At 44.9% G+C, this 23,591-nt stretch overlaps 1 protein-coding gene across 1 annotated transcript in view; it reads left to right on the plus strand.

Moving 5' to 3' along the window:
* LOC149339578 (protein turtle-like) overlaps window positions 1-11,609 on the plus strand; it is a 118,006-nt gene extending 106,397 nt beyond the window's left edge. The window contains exons 8-13 of the mRNA XM_089550951.1: window positions 2,842-3,147; window positions 5,377-5,505; window positions 6,839-6,866; window positions 7,816-7,919; window positions 9,434-9,550; window positions 11,312-11,609. Of these exons, the coding sequence (XP_089407077.1) occupies window positions 2,842-3,147; window positions 5,377-5,505; window positions 6,839-6,866; window positions 7,816-7,919; window positions 9,434-9,444 (578 nt within the window). The 3' untranslated portion in view covers window positions 9,445-9,550; window positions 11,312-11,609. The remainder of the gene's footprint in view (window positions 1-2,841; window positions 3,148-5,376; window positions 5,506-6,838; window positions 6,867-7,815; window positions 7,920-9,433; window positions 9,551-11,311) is intronic.
* Window positions 11,610-23,591: the final 11,982 nt, after the last annotated feature.

The following is a 23,591-nucleotide window of genomic DNA, read 5'->3' on the forward strand; positions in this document are numbered from 1 at the left end:
ACGTCGAGAAATTTCTTGTCGCTCACTTGGATTTACTTGTAATGGAAAAAGCAGGCAGAAAGGAAAACAACTCTTCCGCTGTAGTAGAAAAATTCTAGGTCACGTAGTTCCAAGGGTTGCGATTGCCTATTGCCAACCACATCTGGTTGCTTCCACCGAGAGACTGAACGCTGTTAAAACGAATGCAAATGCATGTTTCCAACTCAAGCATTTGCTATGATAGGGACAAAACATCAATAAAAAACCTATGCCCATTTCAAGAAAAGCACTTCAGGATCAGGACGTGCCGGGTGAAATATACGAAAAGCTAGAACATAACGCTGTGAAAGCAGGCTATTCTAAGCCAGGCAGTGAGTGATCGTGAAATTAGAGCGCAGCTCGGTAGAAATGCTGCTCGCTGCGCCGGTCGGGCGGAACCAGTGCACGTGTCATGCGTTGGCTCTTATTAATTTAGACAAATAGGCTGCATTCTTCAAGTCTGAAGGCTGTTAGGACGGCCCTAATCACAAATCTTGTTTCGGCGTCGAACATATGAACGCCTTTCCTTTATTAGAAAAAATCAGGTTGATATCGCTGCCAAAATTATGTGTCAACGTGCATGTCCTACAAATTCGAGGTACTAATAGAACCACGTCGACACAGCTATTCTTTAGATAAAGTTTCGCGTTGATTGTGCACGTAATATGAGAAATGGCTCACTGCAGTCGTTGCGACCAGAAATTGAACAACCAACAAGCAGGCATTCGGCTTTCCCTATTCTATAGACCCCGTTTGTAAGAGGCATTCACAAAATATTACCGACATAAAGAAGTCTCAAAGAGCTTGTTTTCTACAAATCCAAAATGATCTCCCAGCATGTGTAGTCGCTACGAACCACGTGGTCATTTTGATCGACGTTTATATGCATCTTATTCCAGTGGGGAAACAGGAGCAGTCATGAACAGTCCTAAAAGTATTCTCGCAAGAGTGGGCGCCTTCCAGTGGGCGAACGGGAGTGGGAGCACTTTCATTCAGTGGTAGAACAGGAGCACTTTCGCTGCAGCGAGCGCAATTGAGTGTTGTTCAGGCTGCTCACTCGTAAAACGTGGAGTGCGAGGAAGTCATGTGGCAGTAGAACTTCCTATTCTTGCCGACCGCAGGGTTCTTGCTTGGGACTTTAGCGATTGTGGATAAGCAAATTCATATGTTTTAGTGATTTCCAGTGGCCACTGAGTGTGGTTTTGGAAACAGTGGCCCGAAATATACTACTGCTTGCATCGCAGGACACACATGCGACGAGCGGAACGCATTGGTGTGACACAGTCTGCAAGAATTGGTTTAGGCGTGAAAAAGCTTTACGTACTCGTCGCTTGAGGATTACAAATTAGGCCGCGTCAGTTAAGGCTAACAGACAAATAACAAACTTCTCAATAAAGTGATGTAAAGTGAAATATTGCCAAGATAGATGTAAGCAGGGACAATCAGGGAGAAGTGCTGGTCCTACGAGATGTCAGAACCAGGCTATCAGTGTTTCCCAGGCTGGCAATCGTATGGCGCATCCTACAGAGTTGGCGTACTGCGTAAACAAGCTAAGGTACAACCAATATATTCTAAACAAATATCTTCAATATATTCTGTTTTTCTGAACAAGCAACAGAAAAAAAGCGAGCAGCAGGTATTGAAATCAACAGCCAGAGAGCCTAAGCAGTGGCACGGCGCGGCTCTGGGAGAGGCGAGACAACAGCGAGAGCTATTGGTGCGGACCATGGTGCGGACTTTGCGCATTTTCACTGAACCGAATGCCAGTGAAAAACTTAGTTTAGCAGCTTGTGTTCGGCAGTTGAGTACAATGACACTGAATATTTTATGCGTTTGAAACGACCAGCACGCAAAGCATAGCGGGGAAGCAAGCGTCGTCATGTGGTATAGTGCTCTCGAAGTGCAATGACCGTTGAAGTAGCTGTGCAAGTCCTCGTTCCCTCGGCGGGGTACTCCTTTACTGCTGCCTAATCGGCACCTCTACTCTTCTTCGCTCACCGAAATGCGCCATTAGTAGGCGTTGGATTCGTAATGTGCGGTCCTGGTAGAGATTCTGAAATACAGGACCATATTTTGTACAGTACTGCCGCGAAGCTTTCATGAATTTTTCTGCTCTCTTGATTACTACCGTCCAAAAGCATTCTATCGAGACAGCACCGTGCGCTTTGGGACTGTCACAGCCACTAGAGCCATGCTCTGCAGTGTTCCAAAACGTCAGTGTTTTGGGCGCCTTATCTCGAAAGTTCACTGCCGCGTGCAAACTGAATGTGGCCGAGAGCGATGGCATTCGATTCTCCGCGTCTTTCGGGTGCTGTTGCTGCTGTCGCCGCCACCTAGTTGTTTTTTATTCTTGGGAGCAAAATCGCCGATACACTGCTTCCTTTCGAGGCCTAGTGGTGGCTTTCAGTCTGCGTGATAGGTTTGCTGCACGCATGCCCAATAACCTGATTTGATTTGACTAATTCGATTTAGCGAAAAGTTGGGGGACACTGAACGCTCCTTACCAGTGGAATGCAATAGAATTTTAGGCCTTCACTGTTGCTACTTTCGCGTTTCTGCCATTTTTTATTCATTTCGGGGTTACAGTTTTGATCGCACAGCACAATAAGTAATGAGCTTACAGGGTCACGTGATCTCTTAGTCTCGTGAGTCGGCTGCTACCCGCCACTGTGGGCACGTCGGTATGACTTCACGTGATCTCTTGCGGCCAATCAGTTATATTCATAACGCACATCAGCGGAGTTGTGGTGCGACAACACCAAATTTATCGCATCAAAAAGTGCTCAAGGTTATTGTATATTAGCAGTAACGCTCCAATTGCAGGTCCTCCGGAGTCGGTGAACAACTGCAGCCAGGTGAACGGCACCGAGGACTCAGTGTCGTTCGAGTGCTCTGAGGGCTTCTGGAACGGCGGCATGGCACCAGTGACGTTCTACGCGGAGCTGCGCGAGGCAGACACGGACCACCTGGTGGCGAATGCCTCGTCCACCTCTGCGCCGTCGTTCACTTTCAGCGGCCTCGAAGGTGGCGCAACCTTCCGCGTGTTCCTGTACACGGCCAACCCCAGAGGATACCGGTCGCCCGCGGTGTTCCTCGTCAGCACCCTGAGGCCGGCCGAAAAGCTCGCCGGTGGGTCCCTCCAAAGGTTGCTCGTCTTTGTGATGGTGGTATCTTGCACGGCGTCGCCCGCACTAACTGCATCCGCGTGCCTTCACACCCGGTGTGGAAACCTTTGCACCTTATGTGTGCTTACCCCACCCGGCTATTTTGCAAGTGTCAGAAAAAAAAAATTGTCTAGAGTTTACACATGGCGCTAACGCGAGCGCACAGGCGTTAACAGTACAAACTTGTCACACTCTTACCTAGAGTTACTAAACAATAATACTGACCATTGCATTACCTGTCACTCCGCCTGCTGCTCAAATCTGCATTACCACAAAGGTAAAAGTAGGTTCACATTTTCTTCAATCCTAATAACGGTTCTACTCATAATAGGTTTGCTCCACATTAGTTTTAGCTAAATTCTATTTTGCGCGTATTATATCTGGAACAACACTCCCGTGAGCGTTTTGTATTCTGAAGACAAGCCTTTACAGCCTTCTTTTGGCTGCTTAAGTGGAACCTGTACGGAAAATGTTAATTTTTCTGGAACAAACTTCTCGTCGTGTCAGTTGGAAAAAAATCCCTGAAGTTTCAAGTGAAGCTAACTAATTGCAGGAGGGTCCAAATTAAACCAAAAGTAGGGAAAGAAATTCCTCCAATGAAGTCATTAGAGGAACTTCTTTCCCTTAGTCATTGGAGGAACTTGTAATCCAGTAACTTGTAATGTAGCCAATGTTGTAATTCACTAGACGAAATTGGTATTTGGTAGTGGTGAGCAGTAATCGATTAATAGTGATTTCTGATTAGTGGTCGATAATTGTAAACAATACAGAATAAATACAAAAAATAAAAGAGGATAAAAGCTAATGCGTCTATTATTAAGACTAAGCTTGAGCGCCTTCCAAATTTTTCCTTAACCAGCTACAATTGCCTGGTGGACTGTTTTACTAATTTTAAGCCCTCAAGTCATCCATCTCTCGACCACATGGCAACGATTTCCTCTTTGCTTTTTTCTTCGTGCTGCAGTCCCATCTCTTGCCAAAAATCAAAGGATAAAGCCGCGTGCCGACGGCATTGAATATCAGTAAACAATCATTACAAGCATCCACCGCAATGTACACAAGTACACGCAATGTATACAATGCACGCAATGTACGCAATGTACACGCAATGTGCACAGCCTCAAAGTTCGTTCTCAGTCGTCGTCCATCAAACATATCGGCAGTTCATGTGTTGCTCATATCAGTCTGGACATCCCGTGTTCGGGCATCACGATCCGGTCAGATTTACAGGTTCGGAATTGCTGCACGGCGCCTTGTGATAATTTCCGTAGCATCCGTCGTTATGTCATTTCGTGGACGCATGGCAGCCCGATCAATAAAACCTACATGGAGAGAAGAGACGCATGCATAATACATAATGACTTATTTTTAGTTGCATGCCACAAACGCGCGTGTTCTCTCTCTTTACTTCCTGTACCGCATGCCGAGCTAAATTTGTACGCTATAAGTTAATATTAACTCTCAATAAAACCTACAAGGAGAGAAGAGATGGATGCAGGAGACATAATGGCTTATTTTCAGTTGCATGCCATAAACGCGTGTGTTCTCTTTCTTTACTTCCTATTCCGCATGCCGAGCTCAATTTGCACGCTATAAGTTATCATTGACTCATGACACGGGCAGTAAATAGAGCCTCTCATTGCCCAATAAGTCACTTTTCCCTGTAACTACTTCCATTATCGATGTCCTTTTTGAAACTAAAAAGACACTCGTACTTCTTGGAAGAGCGTCGTTCCAGGAACCAGGAATTAAAGAAAGAATTTAATCATGGGATGCTCAGCGATAAGAGCTGTTTTTTGCGGCTGCATTTTTTTTAGGGCTACGTATTTTTTTCTTCTCTTTTTACCCTCATTCAAGTTTCCTGGAAAATTGTAGCGTTTTAGGGTGTAGTGACTTTTTTTTCTTGGCCCTGCGACATACTATTTCTGAAATGTGGACCATTTTGAATTTTCTATGTTGCGGATTTACCAGTGTGATTATTCACTTTTAGACCTACTTATCTTGTGGATCTCATTTGATTATAGACCGATTTCTTATGGTCGCTCTGTTAATTTCTTTGATACCTTAGCCTTAAATTGCTGCCGTACTTGACTATACGTACGTACTGTTGTGATTTTCTAGTCTGAATAAAGTTAAGTGACATATGATTATTTCCACGGCGTGACGTTTAACCTTCTCCTCGTTTTTCGAACAGCTGGAAATCGTGGCACGATCCCGGCCTGGCCCATAATCGTAGCATTGCTGGGACTCACTGGCACACTGCTGGCCGCTGCGGTGGTGATTGTCGTCCACGTGAAGCACAAAAATGCGAAGGAAAAAATAGGTACGGATTTTTAATTCGAAAACTTCGCATTGGATATTATCGGCATTATCACATGAAAAGACCCCGTCTATAAAGGAGCTGCTCAGATAACGCCTGTTTGCAATTAGCAAGTTGCTCCTTCGGGTCGGCCAGAACTGGAAGTATCTGTGACATTTGTTCGCAGCGCGTTGAAGCGTAGAGGACTGAATAAAACTTCGCAATTAAAAACTTTCTCTTTTCTTCTGAGCAATGTTTTCTTGTGGAAACTAATGGAAAAGCTGCTTATTCTTTCTTCATTCAAGCATTTCGTTTCCAAGGCCTCTGAGAGGATAGACAAGTTTACAATGCATGAATTATAATATGCGGTAATATCTTCAATTTTCCGTAACCGGTCTCTTGTTGGCCGCCCTACCGGCGTCCGTTCAATTTTATACTCCCATCTATCCGATCACTCCTGAGTACATGCTTAAAGCATATGTGCACCTGCGCGTCTGTCTGCACTCTGAATTTGATGAAAGGAGCCAACGCCCCCCAATACAGTTAGCGCTGTAATGCAGCATGTTCAGCGTTAGCCTACCGCAGTAATAGAGGAAAAACCCCAACTGTGTTTGACAGAGGAACACCTGCGTATTTGCAAGCGTAGATTACCGCCTCGAAGGATTGATCAGCCTCCATGGGAACTCCCTTAAGGGAAGCGCAGCTGAAAGCTACATTAAGATACCAAAAATTCTCATCTGGGTTTCTTGGTGGACAGTAGTCCAGACGTCACATAATCTTTCCTGCAAGCTTTTATAATATTGAGCTTATTTAGCAATACTGAAGTCGCTAGAAATCAATACACACAGAGAGCGTGCACGGTATTAGTGCTTAAGTTCATTTTTGTCAAGCTACCTTGTACGATAGTAATGTCTCACAAGATCAAGAAACGTTTCATGTTTAAAAAGGATTCATATAAGATGCCGAGCACCAAGTCCAAGGACCGCTCACTGTGCATGATTGGAAGAGGAAAGTGCAAATTATTTAGAGAAAAATTTCACCTGCTGTGTTTTCTTTGCCATTATAACTTCTTGTGCTCATGCGAACTGAACTGTTGCCACCGCTTTCTGTACGTTCTTCCTGCCACCACGTCCTCGTTTTACCTTTTTCTTCCTTCGCTTCCTTCTTGTCTTCGTTTGTTCCGGTGCCTCCGGTACAATTTTGTCACGAAGAAATTTAACTGAGCTTTCAGCTAATCATTGTATTTGAAAACTTTTATTTTTGATGTTATCAGCTCTGGTTTGACAATTTGCGTTTCATTTGTACTAGCTAAAGTTTATTAGCTTATGTGCTTTCTCTTTTTGCTTTGCTTTAACAGACAAGTACAGTGAGCCTTGCGACGGAAAGTAAGTAGCTGGCTAAGCATCTTTTCTTTATTCTTTCACCTTTTCGTATCTTTATCTAAATAAAATTGCGCTCAGTATTCCTGCATTTGCATACAGCTTCGTGAAACACCTTAATCTTTCCTTGAATAATTAAATCATCTTTAGCCATATATAACAGACTACTCAAATCACTCATGAGAGATCATTTGTATAACCACCATTCTTACAATGTACAAGTGCGCACTTTTCTAGCAGATGTGCTGTATTTTCATGACTAATTTTCTATTCTATCTTTCTCTTCCATAGTCTATGCTCGTAATTAATTGTAACCAACAATGTTCCTAATGTATGGAAGTCTTTGTATTACAATCTGTGTGCTATTTTTATGTGCCCATCTAGTAAAAATTTCAATGGGATTAACAGTATCTGAAATAATTTGGGATGTAAATAATGAGAAGAATTTATATATTGCGAAGCAGGGCAAATTCAAAGAAAAAATTGATTTTTTTTTTATAATTCTGCTCTCTGTTCTTTCGTTCAGCTTAGTTTACTACAGCGCTCGTGTTGTGGGCGTTGCGCTGGCGCAAGATGTTTACCATTAAATGGTTACCGATAGGTGACTGGTTTGGGGCCCTATTGGAAATAAATGCCGCCCGCGTCCGTTGAACCAAGGCCTTTTGGGTCTTGAGGTTTTGACAGACAAGTACGGCCGCTTCCCAGTCTCCTCTCATGGGTTTGGGTTTCGGGGGGATAGATGTGTTTGATTGGCACGCCCAAACTATGTGGAACAAGTCAGCCACCTCCCCACAGAACTCACTGGAGCTTAGAACGCACACCAGTACAACCCATTTGAAGTGTTACCTTACGCACTTTCTCATACGGAGCTAGGCATTTTTTCTCTAGAGGGATTGGGTATGAGGTCCAGGCAGATTTTGAACTTCGCATAGTTTGCAATGACCCTGTTTTGCAGATCTGACACCGGTCTTGAGAAAGACACGGATGGCTGTAAGGAGGTTCAGGAGACCGCACCCGACTTACTACCAGCCACGCCCCTGTGCCTAGTCCCATACAAATGTGGGTACTTTTCCAATATTTTAAGAAATCAGTTTACTGAGGCAAATAAATTAATGAATGTTGACCATTGCCCAACATAAATATCTCGAGTCTTCACCAGGCCGTTTTAATGACCCCTGGTAGATAAAGACGACGTCTCTAAAATTTTTCTCCTGCGGTCACAGATTTCCTCACGGATGACAATGTCTTTCCTCTATTTACAGAACTTTAACTTTCTGCTTTATGATTTATATAGCTGTTCGGCTTCGTAATATATTGTATTATTGTTTAGGTTCCAATGTAGGTTCTTTTCACTTTCTATTGCCTTTCATGTTGGGGGGGGGGGGGGGGGGGGGGGGGGGGGGGCTAAGCGATGTTGTTTACTCCTATGACATCAGACAGATGTTGCTGTTTAAGAAATAAGTAGGTGCATATCGCGTGAAAAAATTTGTAATTCAACCTTCAGTTGATCATATATGTTGCTGTTTTTCTTATTTAACAGCAGGGTCTACGAATGTAACTGGCATTCGCGGTGCAAGCAATTCATATTTATGTTGGGTAAACGGCATGGGAAACAGTGCTCATATATTTTCAACTGTGCTTATCGTAGCTTGAGTATTCACAATCTTTTCATTGGGCATGAACTCCATTGCAAGAGCTAAAAGTGAAGGAATAGTAGTATGTGTTGAGGCACAAAGCTTATCAAATGCGCCATTCAGGGAAAAGTAGGTTATTCGAAGCTTCTCATACTTCAAAACAGGCTACAAATCGTTAATAAGATACGGTATTAGACTGGACGAGAAATTCGGGGGAAGCGCGACTTTCCATATCGATGCAAAGCTCTCATAGCGAAACTTTGGAGAAAAAAATGCATATTAGGTTGCCAATCCGGCTAAGCCATTTTCGGAAACACTGCAGGCAACACGAACACAGAGAAACGCAAACAAGAATGAGCACATGTGCTTGTCTGTCTTCTTTTCAGTGCGTGTTGTTTACAGCGCTTTCGAAAATGATGTATGTACACCAACTAGCGCAAACTTTCACCGTTCTGAGCTATCTTGGTAACCTAAAAGACCGAATCATATTAAGATTATTAGTCTAGTACCACAGTCTGCAGCTCCTAGGGTTGCATCCCTTAAATGGAAGATAGGTATGCTTAAAGAAAAGATGTGCATTAGAAATGTATAAATACAATTTATTCTTACTACAAAAAGAAAAAAAAGGCGGTCATTAATGCATGAAACCAAGTGACTTTAAGTTTCGCTCTTGTTTACGTGCTCAACACATTCGGAGGTCGCAAAAACATCCAGAAGATTTAATATTGAAAAACTCAACACAACTGCCGTTTAGCTCTACCCTCTTCCGTCTTCCTAACAAAATATATCAGCCTCAGTTGAGTTAAAGCTGGCTCACTACACATTTGTTTTGTAGCAATTATTTTTGCGCGCATTTTTAAGTAGTATTTAAGAGAATATTATGCCGTGTGAGAGTTTAGAATCTGACTCGCAACTGTTCTCTTGCTTTTTTGTGTGCAGCGAACGGCTGAGATGAAGGAAGAATAGCTGCCCTCAGAAATCGGCCCGGAACAGACTATAACTCTCCCCTTGCATCGACTGAAACACTTTTCAAGGAAAAGCCATGGCACAGTTAATGTGGGTATTCACACATCTCACAACACAGTTATCATTTTTCTTACTTTTCTTACCGACCTCAATGCCTGTCCATGACAACGACAGGGACAAACGCCTGTGGAGAAAGCATTTCTTTCTTCCTTTGCTCTTTTTTTTTTCTGAACGGGTGTTTAAAACCAGCCGCGACGGCCGTGTTTGGACGGGGACAAAACACAAAATGCGCCCTTGTGCTATGCGATATCAGTGCACGTTAGAAATACCTAGTATGTCGAAATTATTCTAGAGGCCTGTACTAGGGCCTCTTTTTTCAATGCGAAAGCATCCCTAGTCCTATTACACGAAAAGCCTGAGGCATGTGTTAGTGTGTGTAATCGCAGCTGGTGAAAAAATCAGAGCTATGTCAAGAAAAACTGGGTGACGTCATCAAGTGCACATATGACGCACAAAGCAAGCCGAACACCGCATCCTAGTCGAAATCAATAGGAAGAAATGCGCTTGGGTGTAGTCAGGCTGGTGACGATGATGACGACGATGATACATGTCGATAGTCTATAAAAAATCCCACTGACCGACCTCAATGTGGCGCCAGTCTACAGACAACATTCTTATCAAAATTATGCCGCAAACGTCTGTCGCGCAGCAATTCTGGTGGTATCATACTGTTTCTCATTGTATATAGCTTACAAGGCAACGAGAAATCTTATGACATCACCCGAATTTTCTGGACTCCTCAACCATGCCGCGAGAGAAGGGAGGAAGGTGGGAGTGAAAGAAGAAAGAAGTGCTGTAGTGGAGAGCTGCGGAATAATTTCGATCATCTGGGGTTCATTTACGTTCACTGACTTCGCACAGCACCTGGGCTCCTTCAACGTTTTCCCTCTATCGAAACGTGACCTACGTGGCCGGGTTCCAACCCGGGTAGAGCACCATGCCGGAAGCAACAAAGGAGGAATTGGAAGAAAGGAGAGGGAAACTGGCGCCATAATGTAGGACTCCGGATAAATTTCGAGCATCTGCGGTTCTTTAACGTGCGTTGCGCTCGCACAAGTCAGAGAAAATGCAGTTGGCCCTGTCGTAATTGAATCAGCCTAACGTCAGTTAAGGTAGCACGAGTTGACGAAAAAGTAATTAATGTGCATAACGAGAGAGTGAGTGAACGAATAAATTACTGCCATAATTGGAATTAATGATGCATAGCGGGTCGGTGTGGCCCCGTGTAAACACACCTGATTCACAGCGTCGGTCGACATCATCGTGTACCCTTTTCACTTGTCTAATTTCTTCGTGCCGCAGTACCGGTGTCCACCTGTGGAGACACCGGTGCTGGGGCTTTTCTTATGTTATTATTAGACGCGACGCGCACTCTGTATCTTTTAGGTTCATCCTTGCATTAGGCGATCGGACACAGCCTATATAGTGCTAGGATGCTCGTGTCTCGAGCTGTGATATCAGATACATGGTTTATGGTCCGTGGGGGTTTAACATCCCAAAGCGACTCAGGCTATGAGGGACGCCGTTGTGAAGGGCTCCGTGAATTTCCACCACCTGGGGTTCTTTGACGTAATATTCCTAGCCTAGCGTGCACCGCTACCGCGTACCACGCGCCCCAGGTGCCCACGCGGTAACCAGTCGCGACGAGGCATCTGGGGCCCTTAAAGCGATTTGCGCATGCGCACACTCTGCACGCGCAACGTTGTAAGTGGTAGCGATACGCGCTATGCCAAATCTCTGTTAACTGTGGCATCCCAACACCGCTTCAGCACGTTGCAAACATCATTGCAGGTTGCCGAGGAGTGCTCACGTTTTGCTGATAGTCCCGGAGTTTCCATGTGCAGGTGGAGCTCGCGTCAGTCACATGGAGGAGTGACGTCACGCAGAAGCTCGAGCAAAGGACACTGGACTTAAACAAGAGACCACGGCTTCAATGCCGAAAAAGGACCAAGAGGAGGAAAAGCTGTTACGACCAGATAAGGGTCCGCAGCAGGAACAATGGGCTGATGTGAAATGGAAGGGGCGCGCGAACCTCGGGGTGTGGGCGACCGAGCTCCAAGTCATCCAAGATAGATTGCAAGGTCTTCGTAAGGACACAACGGAAAACCTGCTAGTTTTCATCATCAACATTGGCATGAATGTGTAAACACCATATCCTATTTTTCTCCACGCCTTCGAAATAAAAACTTTGCTGACGGAGTGTTTGCGGTGATTCGTTGGCCCTTGGCCTTCTTTGCCGCAGTGGAGGCTTCCGTGTGGTAGCTCAAGAGCTGCACACTCGAGCAGGAGCTCAGTGCGCAAAGCAGCCTAGAAGAGTCCCCACTGCGAAAAGAGGAGAGGTTTGCGCGCTCTGCGTGGCCATTGCACAACGAAATCACGATTCACGTTCTTAGGTTGATACCTAGCCGTGCATGGCTGCAATTAAGAGCGTTTCAGGGGCAGATAGAAAGAGAGGAGTCGCGTTGCGTAAGAGTAGGGTAGATGTTTCTTGGTTGCCTCCAGTCATATTCGTCTTTTCGGCTGCTGCGAAAATATGTCTTGGGCTGCAAGACCAGTGCTTCCTGCTCTCACTGTTTTTCGTCGCCCTCGCCGCCAGCCTTGCCGGTTAAAAATTTTTTCGGTTGTATTTACTTTGTTTTCAGCCCCAGCGGTCTTCTGTAATATTTTGTTTCGAGTACTTGTTTTCATGATGGTCCCTCCCTTGGCTTGGCTTACCAGTCGGAGCTGTAGCCGGCTAACGCTAGGAAATAAAGAATAACGGATAAAGTTAGTTTTGTTTGAAACAAATGTTCTTGGTGCCTTTCTCAGCCCCTTCTCTCCTTCCCTGTCCTCTATATATGTTCGCGGTGGTAATGTACACTTGCTGTCTATGAGAGATAAGTATTTGATTTTCATTGCTTCAACTATATTTTCTGTGAAGAGATGACTCATTGCGTTGGCGTCGGCGTCTGAGTGAAACCTCCATAAGCCAGCCTTGGGCTGTGGCAGAGGAGGCAGACTCAGAACTAAAAATGACTTCGCAAAATTAAAACGCTTTTCAAGAAAATTAAGATTCCATACATATGAAAGAAACTAACAGTCACTGAAAGAAAGAAAGCATAGTGTATTTATTTTTTTCATTGCGAGACTATACTTATTCTTCTACTCAGCGATTTCGCCAATCTGTCTTCTGGCAATGGCTAACGTGATATAGTCAAGTGATCTACGTGGAACTTGGGCCACTAGCTTTTCCGCTCACAATACCGCCGACGACGACGACGATGGCAGTGCCGACGACGCTGGATTTTCTGCAGAACGGGAACCGGGACAGATCTGTACCCATGGAACGGCTGTAATAAACAATGAACTGACCAGAGAAGGGAAATAAGGGGCTTTTTACGGCATATATAAATACATGAAAGAAACCAAGAGTCCTCGAAAGCAACTAACCTGTGGAAATGTTTCTGTTTTTCACGATTAATATAATTGGGGGGCTTTACCAAACAGAATACTGCCGCCTCCCCTCCCGCCTTTCTTTTCCCGCTTTCTGTTTCCTTCTTGGCAAAGCAATTGGCTGTCCTCTTGGTCTCTTTGACACATGTACATTGTGATGGCAAAGACGCAACACATGGCCCTCTGTTAGACTATTTAGCAGCTGCGGTTCTTCGTATACTTGCTGCTCTACTGGCAATTGTCCGTCAACTGGCGCCGCTAAGAGCCCGCACATGAGACGTTGTCGCCTCCCTTTGAATGCCGCCAAAGCATGACCCGGGCGAGAACATAGGGCGCCTCAGAATTGCCGCCCAGCGATGGCGCGCACTCTAGTTCACGTGGTAAACCTATCGATTCAGCCATCAGCTGCTTCCGGGATCCGTTTTTACGCTGCTACTCCGCTGGGTTTACGCATGAGCGCTAGGATAAAGGCGAGCGGCGGCTGCTGTTCCGTTGGGCCAAGACCTGCATTGTTAGCATGAAAAAAACCTCTGTTCTTCACCCCCTTCATGTCAAAGTCGCGTGCATCCAGTCCTGACTACTTCAGCACTTCGGCATAGTTTCTCGTATTTTGCTTCTTGCTTCACGTTCTGCAGCTTCAAGGATCCTTTCTCTTGCCTTTGAAGAGTTGTCCGCGCTCCAAATGCTGCTACCAACAGCAGATCTGACAGTGCCGCTCTGATGCGACTGCTGCAGTTGCTGCATCCTGCCGCCGCCGACACTTTTGGCGCTGCAATCCTCCTCGCGCCGCGATGTTCCCGTTTGTCAGCGCCTGCCGCCAGCAAGGGCGCTGACATGGAGGGCTGCTACATCCTTATTTGTCCCTATTTTCGCTTCCTGTTTTCTTTTTATTTCTTGTCGCAGAAACAATGTCTTGCGGCCCTTTTTTCCGCAGTCGTTGTTCCTCCACCTCTCTTGTTATCTTTTACCTCAATCCCGGTGGTGCCGACCGATCGCAATCCTGTGCGTTTTTCTTTCTTATGTCACCTGCGACGTGAACAAAGCTCTCGAAGCAGAGACAATGAAGGAGAAAAAAATCAACCCCCATTTTCTGTCGGCCTTAGTTTCTATTTTCTTTTTGATGTCTGCTCGGTGAGGTAATTTGATTTTCCTGAAGCGACGAGTGCAACAGATGGGGCTTTGGCGCACCTCGTGCGGCACGACTGCAATATCGGATTGCGCAGCTCCCCCTGTCTACCCCTCGCCTTCCTTCACTGTGCGAGGTCCCTTTGGATGTCGTGGGGTTAATAACGAAGGCTACGGGCGAGCAGTGTAGTTTGACTTTGGCCGGTTTGAGCGCCTCGCGTCATGTAGGTGCATTTGATAAAAGCTGTTTCGTCCTCCCTCCCTCCCCCCCCCCCCCCCCCACCGCCTTTTTTTTTGTTTTCGTCGGTTACTTGGTCTCGTTCGGTACCACCTCTTAAAGGTTAGATGTCGTGAAAGACGACATCAGGGTAGTAGACTATCAAGTAAGCGTCCCCTGAGTGGTTTGCAAAAAGAAGATGCTTGTAAATAAATTTAAACATTTTTTTTGTAGACTCAATGCAGCTTTACATGTATCACAAGGCGCATTGGCTATAAGTGTCGGCATGAACGTCGAAGAGGAAACGGCTGCTAAATTCTTGTGAGATCTGGTTTTCTGCGCCTGTAGCTCGTAGTTCTTCGAAGCGATGCTCAATAAAGAAGTGTCCGTAGGGTGAATAGGACACCCTAAGGATGCACAACGTGTGCTGAGAGTCGCCGCAGAGGTCGCATTTTAAGCTCGTTCATTAAGTGTGGGCAAGAGATTTCCGTCAAATACTACATGTTTCACTCTTTTCACAGAAGACGAGCGTTTTTTTTTGTTTGTTTTTTTGCAGAGAAGGCGTAGACTGAATTGCGGTGCCTGTTTGAATGCACAGATGATGAGCTGTTTGCATTACTTACGCTCCTAAACATGAATGCCACCTCCCTATGTAATATCCTCTTCTGGAGGGCCTTTAGGGGTAACGTTAACAACTAAAAAAAACGGTTAAAATTTATGAAAGAGCCAAAATCAGAACTTTTTATTAACTTTGAAGGTTAGGTAAGTTGGCTCCGGATTTTGGAGCTTACTCAGTAGTACAAGACAAGTAATATGATTGGCTTCATCTCTCTTAAATTGGGAGGAATAAAAATAAAGTAGTGGGTCATGCCATTTTATACTTTTTAAAGAGTTCAAGAGAGGCTAGTCTGGAAAGGGTGTTGTACTGCAGACGGCTATTCTAAATTTGAGGGGGCAAAAGTTAGAATTTCTGATAATTTGTTGAATTAGGTAGCAAATAATAGATTATCATGTAAGAAGCCAAAGGCGCGGTAAGCCTCATTATTGATGTTCATTATATAGAATGGACATGTCAGACGGTGTCTTAGAACAATATTCATTTACATAGAAGAAGAGAGGGAAGGCATGTGAGAATAAAAAAGAATATATTTTGACAGAATTTACGATTGCCTCGATCGAAAGAGATAAATTGTGTTTTAACAGTAATAAGAGGCATTACCGAATGTTCCCACCAGTAAAAAAAGCCGGGTAATAACTTATTGGCAAAGACAAACTGCTCACGGCTGGTCAAAATGGTTCGATTCACCCCAGGATTGAAGAATTAGTGTTGAGTAGAAGAGTTGGAGCAGTACGGTTTCATGTAGGACTTTATTGAATGCTTGCTTCAACCAAGCAAGAAAGTGGTAATTGAAGTGCTTAGGTTAAGGTTGTAGCTGAGCTCGTTATTCTACAAGGACAATTGGAAGTCAAAGGAAAGTTCTTAAGAAGCCAGACTGGTGCGGATCAAAGAATTAAAGCTAGAAATTGAATTTGGTGAGTTGAGAATAAGCAGCATATCCCATGCTAGAGAAAGACGTCGTAGATTTTATATGAAAGAGAAGAACTTTTCTCTGTTACTCGAATCATCCACTTTTAGATTTTGTGGAAGTACATCTGATCATGAGGTCTGCTCAAATGAGTGGGAGAAGATGACTTCGACACTACTTTAGTAGCTTTCAGAATTTTGGTATTTGGGCAGGCAGCATTAGATGAAGGTACAAGTTTTAATGATATGATTAGTGTCGTCGTGCCATTAGCTTTAAATATATTACGTGGCATAATGGGTAATTGTGTAATCGGCAGCTGAAAAGTTCCGTGATTCGCTGTCGGGTTGTTTACGGAAAACCGAGCAGAAAAATATCCATGATTATAACCATCGTAAAGTAATTTGAAGGCCTACGGCAGGATCTATAGCGCATTCAACACCGGTGTGAAAATAAGTTTTGCGATGTTTTCCAGGGTTGGTGAGTAACATAGCAGGCAAGAATGACGTGAATAATTAGCTTTGTTTTTGTCGGCTAGTGATAGGAATTCTTTTTCGGCCGGATAACACTACTTTTACATTATTTGTCATTAATCGAAGTTCCCTATAGGGGGAATTCTTGATGGCAACAAGTACATTCAAAAAGAGTATAAAAACCTATTTGTTTGAATATCCTGTATAGTTCCATTATTTAGTCGCTGTAGTTTCGTTTTTTTTTCTGAGTATATAATTTTGTCTGTATAAAAATTGTGCAGCACTAAATTTAAGTTTTTGATGCTTGTGCATTGTTTTTTTCTGTGTTAAACCTGTATATGTATTACTACTTTCCTTGGATATTCTTTCTAGACGTGCATACATATCGCCTAATATATTTAATTTATGTTTGTCTGTGTTGTATATGCACTAGAGCTGTGTGTTTGTCTGTGTAAGGCAGCTAAGCCCTGGTCAGGCCTACCGCCATAGTACTGTGCTTCCCTTTTCTTTTTGATAGAACTAAACACCGATTGCAATTTTAAATGCGCTATTCAGGCGTTGAGCGGATCGAAAAAGGTATTTGTTTTTGTCCATAAGGCACTTGACCTCGCTGTTAAGCCGTGGTAATGGTGATTTTTCACGGACGGTGCTGGTAGGAACGTGCTCATCTATTTGCTAAGGCATTTGTCCTTGAAACGTGGAACGTTAGTTTTACTCTAACGTTTTGAAAAATCTCAGAGAAATCATCCGCCGAAGTAAGTGTGTTCCTAGTGAAAGGGCATTTGAAAGGGGCTCTCTGTAAAGGTGCGGTATTCCTGGGGCGTTAAAGGACGCCGCTTCACGCATATCCTCTAGCAACAATTTTTAAATACATTTTGTTAGAAGCTGAGTTATCTCAAGCTAAAATTTTAATTTCAGCGTCTTCACGCCTTTTTCTCTCCTCCCGTCACTTTTTCCTTGCTCAAAAGTTGATGCTCTTCCGCCGGCCCCAGCGCAGATGTGTATCGCATTTCCCCGGTAGGTGGAGCTTCCTGTCTCGCCGCAGGGACGGTGCTTCCTGGCTGCGGCCATGGAATTTGCGCGACGCCTGGAAGAGTCTATACCAATAACCATATCTGAACATAATTACGCAGGAGCGTGCGACGGAGAAGGGCGCGAGCATAAAAACATCGCCAGAAAGGACTGATGAACTTCCGCGCGCGACTATGGGTTCTCTCCTGCTTGTATTAATGTAATATTTGGCTTTAGGTGCTCACGGCGAGAGATTTCAGTGATTGAGCGAGTTTATGTACTCGCCTCAGAAAGTTTTTTCAGAGCCCTTTAATGTCTACTGACAGCCCTTGATAATACAGAATTAGTGGCTTTTAATATTGGGGGACGTCATTACGGTTAAAAGTACGGTGATTCATATAAACAGAAATAAATTTTAAGCATATGGATATACCAATAGATAGAGAATTTATGCAGTGATAAGTTAAAGACTGTGGCTTAATAAAATAGGGCCGAGATGTCTTCAGAGTGCGACGTTAGAATGAGATTGAGCATGCTGGAAGAACGGCTTTGCTTTGTGGCGTTGGTCACGAGCCATGACACACCGAACGCTAGGTTTGTGATAACAAATCATTCTCGATGTAATTTCTGGGTTTAGCTGAAAGCAAGTCAGACCATGTTGCTGCAAAAACTCGCGAAAAAGAAGGGTAGCGGCCTACTGATTTGAAGTGAATAAAACGGTGCGTTTTTCGGTAAACTGTTTCATGAATTCGTTGTAACTGTTCGATGAACTACTTGTTCACCGACCGTTAACTCATTAAACAATGATTTGGATTTGCACATGTGAGATCTTAAAACTTTCAGAGTACTCACACGTACCCTCATTACAAGTATGTCTGGGGCAAGTCAACCTAGGCCAAATAAGTATTGAAACCGCTACATATTTTGACGAGCAACGAACCGGGTTTTTCACCTACAATATTCTGCAATTTAAGAAAATAACCTCTTTTTCAGTTAAAATGGTGTTTTTCTCGGCGCAGCACTGTCAGTGGTGTCGCGCATCAGAATACAGGTAAGATCTGCTAACTTATAAGCTGGTTAACTAATAATAGCGGTTCGAGCATCCGTCTCGTACGTGGGAGGTGTAGCCTTCGGTCCCCTGGCTTCGGTCCCCTGGGTACACACTGGTGATGCAATGGCTGCATGCTTTGCCCCGGTCTCGTGCTCGGCTTCTCTAGGGTGAAATATTTGGAAAATAGGTCTTTGACCCCACCCTGAGAAGACAAAAACACCTCGTGCCATGGCGTTCTTTCGCTGCAGATGCTGTTGCGCCATAAAAATTCACAATCATTACCAATTATTGCTGTTAGTGTTCGTGTTTACTGAGAGGCGTTTATCCCACCGTGAGTAACATTTATATCAGTTTCTAGAATTTGAATAGCACGGCTACCATCAGCGCTCTGGCCCAACAATTTTTACTCATATCACGCCAAAACACAAGCGCTTTCGGAAATTCTTGAAGGCAAAGCAACCTCTCCAGTGTACGTAAATCGTCGAAATGGCTGGAATTTGTTAGGCTGCGGCGCCCAGGGTAGGTGCATTCTCGGAATTCTAAAAGCATTTATGAATATTACTCACACTGGGCCTGCACGCAGCTCAATAAATAAGAACACTAACTGTAATTGTTAAAAAGTTGATTGTTCATTACCAATTAACCGGTTGACTTGATATCTCGTCTTACCTGTACTGTGATGCTCTACACAGCTTGCAATGCTACGGCGACAAAAGCGTTCTTCTAACTCAGAATCTTACATTTAATAATTCCAGAAAATGTTAGGCTAAACACAGGGTGTATATGTAGATCACCCAGTGCAACGAGGCTTTTAAATATGTTTTCGGCATGACCTTTATAGAAGGCAACAAAATTTACTTAGAGCTTAATTGGAATTTATTTTACATCACTCATTCAGCTTCAGTGAAAAATAAATTTTGGTTGCTAAAGTGCACATCAACACGGCTTCTCACGATTCCTTTACTTTGTTATTTATCCCGAGCTTTTCTTCGATTGCCAAAATTACGATAAAGCTATGCAGCTCTCTGATATACCCGTATGGCTTCCCTCAGGCGGTTACTAGTCAGTAATTACAGTAACGCTCTCCTCGCTTCTAGTTGCTGATCATAGAGAAGCAGACAGAATTTATTGGCATTCCCTTTGCAAAAACTGTGGCGGTCGCGAGCGCCATCTTTCATTGTGAAATAAAGTGGTTCTTTTAGGTTTTTGCCGTTGTTATTTTTCTCCTTTTAGTTCCATTCTTATCATTTTGTTTTTCCCCTTTCAAAGCTGTTTTCATTTTGTGTTCTAATCCATCTTATTTCAGTTTCTATGATAATTAGTGCAATTTTTGTTCATTCTTCTTTACCGGTGCTAGTATTTGAGTCTTCTCACGTCGCCTCCATCGCTGATGTCATAAGTTTGCTCTCACCGTACCTAAAACCAAAACATTATGAAAGGATGACCACATTCTCGTTTATATCTGGACGAACAGCTTTAGAGACTTCCTGAACGTTGTTAACGTCTTCTGCACTGCGCCCGCATGCTGCACACATATCTTTTTGTTTATGTTTAATTCAATTCTGTCTCGTTCTAAGGCAACTTGATCAGTGCTGAAAAAGGGGGTCACTGCCTCTAGGATTATCACACAGGGTATCCTTCCGAATTTTGCTCTTCCCGGATCTGAATTCACGCAATAACTGCTTTGCTTTTCTGAAAAGCAATTTAATTTTTTACTGTCATAGAAGTAATAGTGCGGTTCGGGAAAATTCGGCGTTGGTGAGTAGCAAACTCCTGCACATTATAAAAGTGTCATAATAATGTTATAGAGCTCACTATAACCGTCTATGTTACATTTGTACATAACATTAAGGTCAGTAATTAACAGTTACCTTAATGAATTGTGTTCCAAACATTAGATGAAAATTCAAGGTGAACATTGTGCTAATGCTGACTGCAAATCAATTTTATAATGTTAACAGTTAACACATAATGTTATATGCTGCACCACAAAGTTTAGTTTACCGCATTAATTGAAGAATTGTTCCAATGCTTTGTTCAAAGTGTTGCTGTTATGATTAAACCCTAACTTACAAACATTGCAAAACATACTTTAAGTAAGCTGTCCAGAACCTTTCACACTGCTTTTACTGGAATCATGTATATACTAGCAGTAATTCGCAACTAAATCTCTTAGAATGTACTTGCCATAGAATGCATTCACAGCCCTATTTTTTGGTTGGAATATTTTGCGTCTTACCGCTTCGCCAATAACACTCTTAGCTCACCACTCAATAAAGGCTTTATAAGACTGATGGCGTGGTATCCGCTTGCATGTTGCGTGTTGTGCTATTTACTATATTTGAGAACAATCAATTAACTCTTAACCAAAACAAAAGACTAACACTGTGTTAATGTTTCGGGGCTACCTGTGCCCGGTCACGCCAGAATGCCTGTCCAGAGGTCGCCTTGCGGGGACACCGTGGAACAGCGCTCTCTCCCGCCAGACATTCGAGAGCGCTCGGCATCGATCCTCGCCAGAGCAGCGAGGGACGGCTCCAGGGATAGAGGCACCGCAGCTCCGCTCCTACGGGAGAGACGGTCGGCTTCGCACGATTTTCGCGTCTACTCTTCCGAGAGAGGTGCGTGCTCTTGTCACCCCTCCTTTTGCTTCGTCCACGGTCGGAGCCAGGCTGCGTGTGGACGCCACAGAGGATATTCGTCACTTGTGCGGTGCGCCTCTGGATGTCGGCAGTGGTGGTGCAGTGTGAGGAAACTTTCCACTGCTCTGTTGTTGGCGCGTCGACTGATATTGCCACGTATCATTGTAGTGTCCGTTCGTTCGCGCTCAAGGCCGCAGGAAAGCGGTGTTATCATTTTTGTTTCGTGACGCGAGAAGTGACCGGACTAATCACGATTGATCACAGCCATGAAGAGCTCCATCTACGTTTTTTCCAGATTACTGTGTATGATCTTCACTTGCTATCTGTTATCTCGAAGTTTCCTTGCCGGCTTTAAACTGGGCGATGCCGCGAGCGGCGGGCATTCGTAGTTCGACGACTGCCGAGCACTTTTGTAGCTTACGCCGGCGCCGAGTGGTTCAGTTCTTTTGCGGGCACAAGTCAGCGTAACTGAAGAACTTCGTTTGCAAGTCTTTTTGCTGTTTTCCTGACCGTTGGACTGCCGTCACTACGTGACATCCGGTGGAGGTGCTGGGTAGCGTTCCATGTACCGGACACCCTCTGCAAGTCGTAACGCCAACCCTCTGAGTCATTCACCGGAGCACCTGAGTCCAGTCCATCGTGCAAGGCGACGTCTGCCAGGGGACGCACCTGAGTTCGGGACTCTGCCGGAGCCTGCCCGGAAGCGGAAGCCAACATTGAATAGGTTGGGGCAACCGAAAAGGAAATAAAAATAATAGGCCCTTGCCTGCACCGCTTACACACAACAGGCTTAACCCAATTGAAAAATAAAAGAGGAGGCCCGTAGGCAAGTTGTAATTTGACCACCCGTGGGTGGAAAAATAAAATATTAGGGAAAATGCTACAGTGCGCTTCCAACATGAGCTTGCCCCAGACGTCGAATTCAATAATTCTGCCGCAGCCGCGGGTGCTACCAACCTGAGACGCTTCGCCTGGCACCTACCCGGAAGAATAGCTGGAACAGTTCGACCGTGTGGCTATCTTCAACAACTGGGACGATGCGGCGAAATTTAGGTATGACCTTTTCGCCTTGGAGGGACCAGCAAGAATCTGGTTTGAGAAAGAGGAAGGTAGCCTTACTAACTGGGAATCCTTCATGGAGCAGCTTCAGAAGACGTTCACAAACGTCGTGCGAAAGAAGAGAGCCAAGCAGCTGCTACAGCCTCGCATACAACACCCCAACGAGACCGTTGCAGTGTACACTGAGGAGATGAAGCATCTCTTCCAGCGTACCGTCGCAAACATGAAGGAAGAAGGAAAAGTAAAGCTGTTTATGCGAGGAGTTTAAGAGCAACTCTTTGCCGGCCTCATCCGCAACCCACCGAAAACCGTTGCGGAATTCGTAGAAGAGGCATCCACCATAGAAAAAACTCTTGATGCCCGAGCCCGCCAGTATTGACCGAGCCCAGGCCCGCCAGCCCGCCTGGGACAACAGTGCCAAGCATCGTAACGTTTACATTAAATTGGTTGCCCAGAAAGAACGTGGTTTGAAAACTCGAACCTGCCCTCATGACCTGGAGGGCCTTCAAGAAGCAGCTACTGGGAACGTTCACAAGCGTCGTATGGAAAGAAGGAGTTGAGGTTCTGCTGAACTCAAGAATTCAACACCGAACTGAACCCTTGGCTGCGTATGTGGAAGAAATGAAACGCCTTTTCAGGCATGCCCACGCTGAATTGGCTGAAGAAAAGAAGCTCACCTTTCTGATGCGTGGCGTAAAGGAGGAGCTGGTCACCTCCTTGATTCAGAATCCTCCGAAAACGGCCGCAGAGTTCGCGTTGGAAGCTTCTGCAGTCGAGAACATCCTTGGCACTTGGATTCTGGCTCCCGCAAGCGCACTTTACCAGCGACACGACGGCTGTAGGAAATGCGACGAGTGGAGGACTCCTGATAATACCTACTGTGCTTCCACTGTATTTACGCCAGCCTCATGCTTCGTGACTGCCCGCACAGAAGCATCGGCTTGCGGGTTTTGCCATCGACCACTCCCCGGCCAGCGACAACGAGAAATCTACAATCACCTGCCAAAGGCAGTATGTGTCGTCCAGCCCTCTGTCCCGCTCCCAGTCGCTGTCCTCCACACGTTTTCAGTCGCTGGCAAACACCCACGTCGTGGCTACTCATGGAAGGTATACTGGTCCCCGTAGGGAAACTAACCAAAGCAACCTGCGGAAGTCGTATTACTTGCCAAGGGAACGGCGAAGATCCTCCAGGGCCCACGCCGCATGAGACAGCGCACGCATCACGCCGATGCCGCATGCAAACAGGAGCCCAACCACGACGCTATCCTACTTCAGAATGACGCCGCCATCAAGGAAAGCGCCGATGGCACGCCCCTTCCATTCTTTCCATGCGCAACGTAGCCGTGACCACACACCGACCGAGGACGACGTGTAACTCAAGAGCCAAGACATCTAACTTGGAAGTGGCTTTCGGCGGCAGTGCAGTTACCGTTCTATTTGGTACTGAAGCTGACTATTGCGTGATGAATGGGACACTCGGCGCACAGCTGAGGGAAGTAACGACCACTTGGGATGGCCCAGAAATCTGGGACGACCCA

The sequence above is a fragment of the Amblyomma mixtum genome, chromosome 6 (genome assembly GCF_055824585.1).
Source record: "Amblyomma mixtum isolate Tamu chromosome 6, ASM5582458v1, whole genome shotgun sequence".
NCBI classification, from domain to species: domain Eukaryota; kingdom Metazoa; phylum Arthropoda; class Arachnida; order Ixodida; family Ixodidae; genus Amblyomma; species Amblyomma mixtum.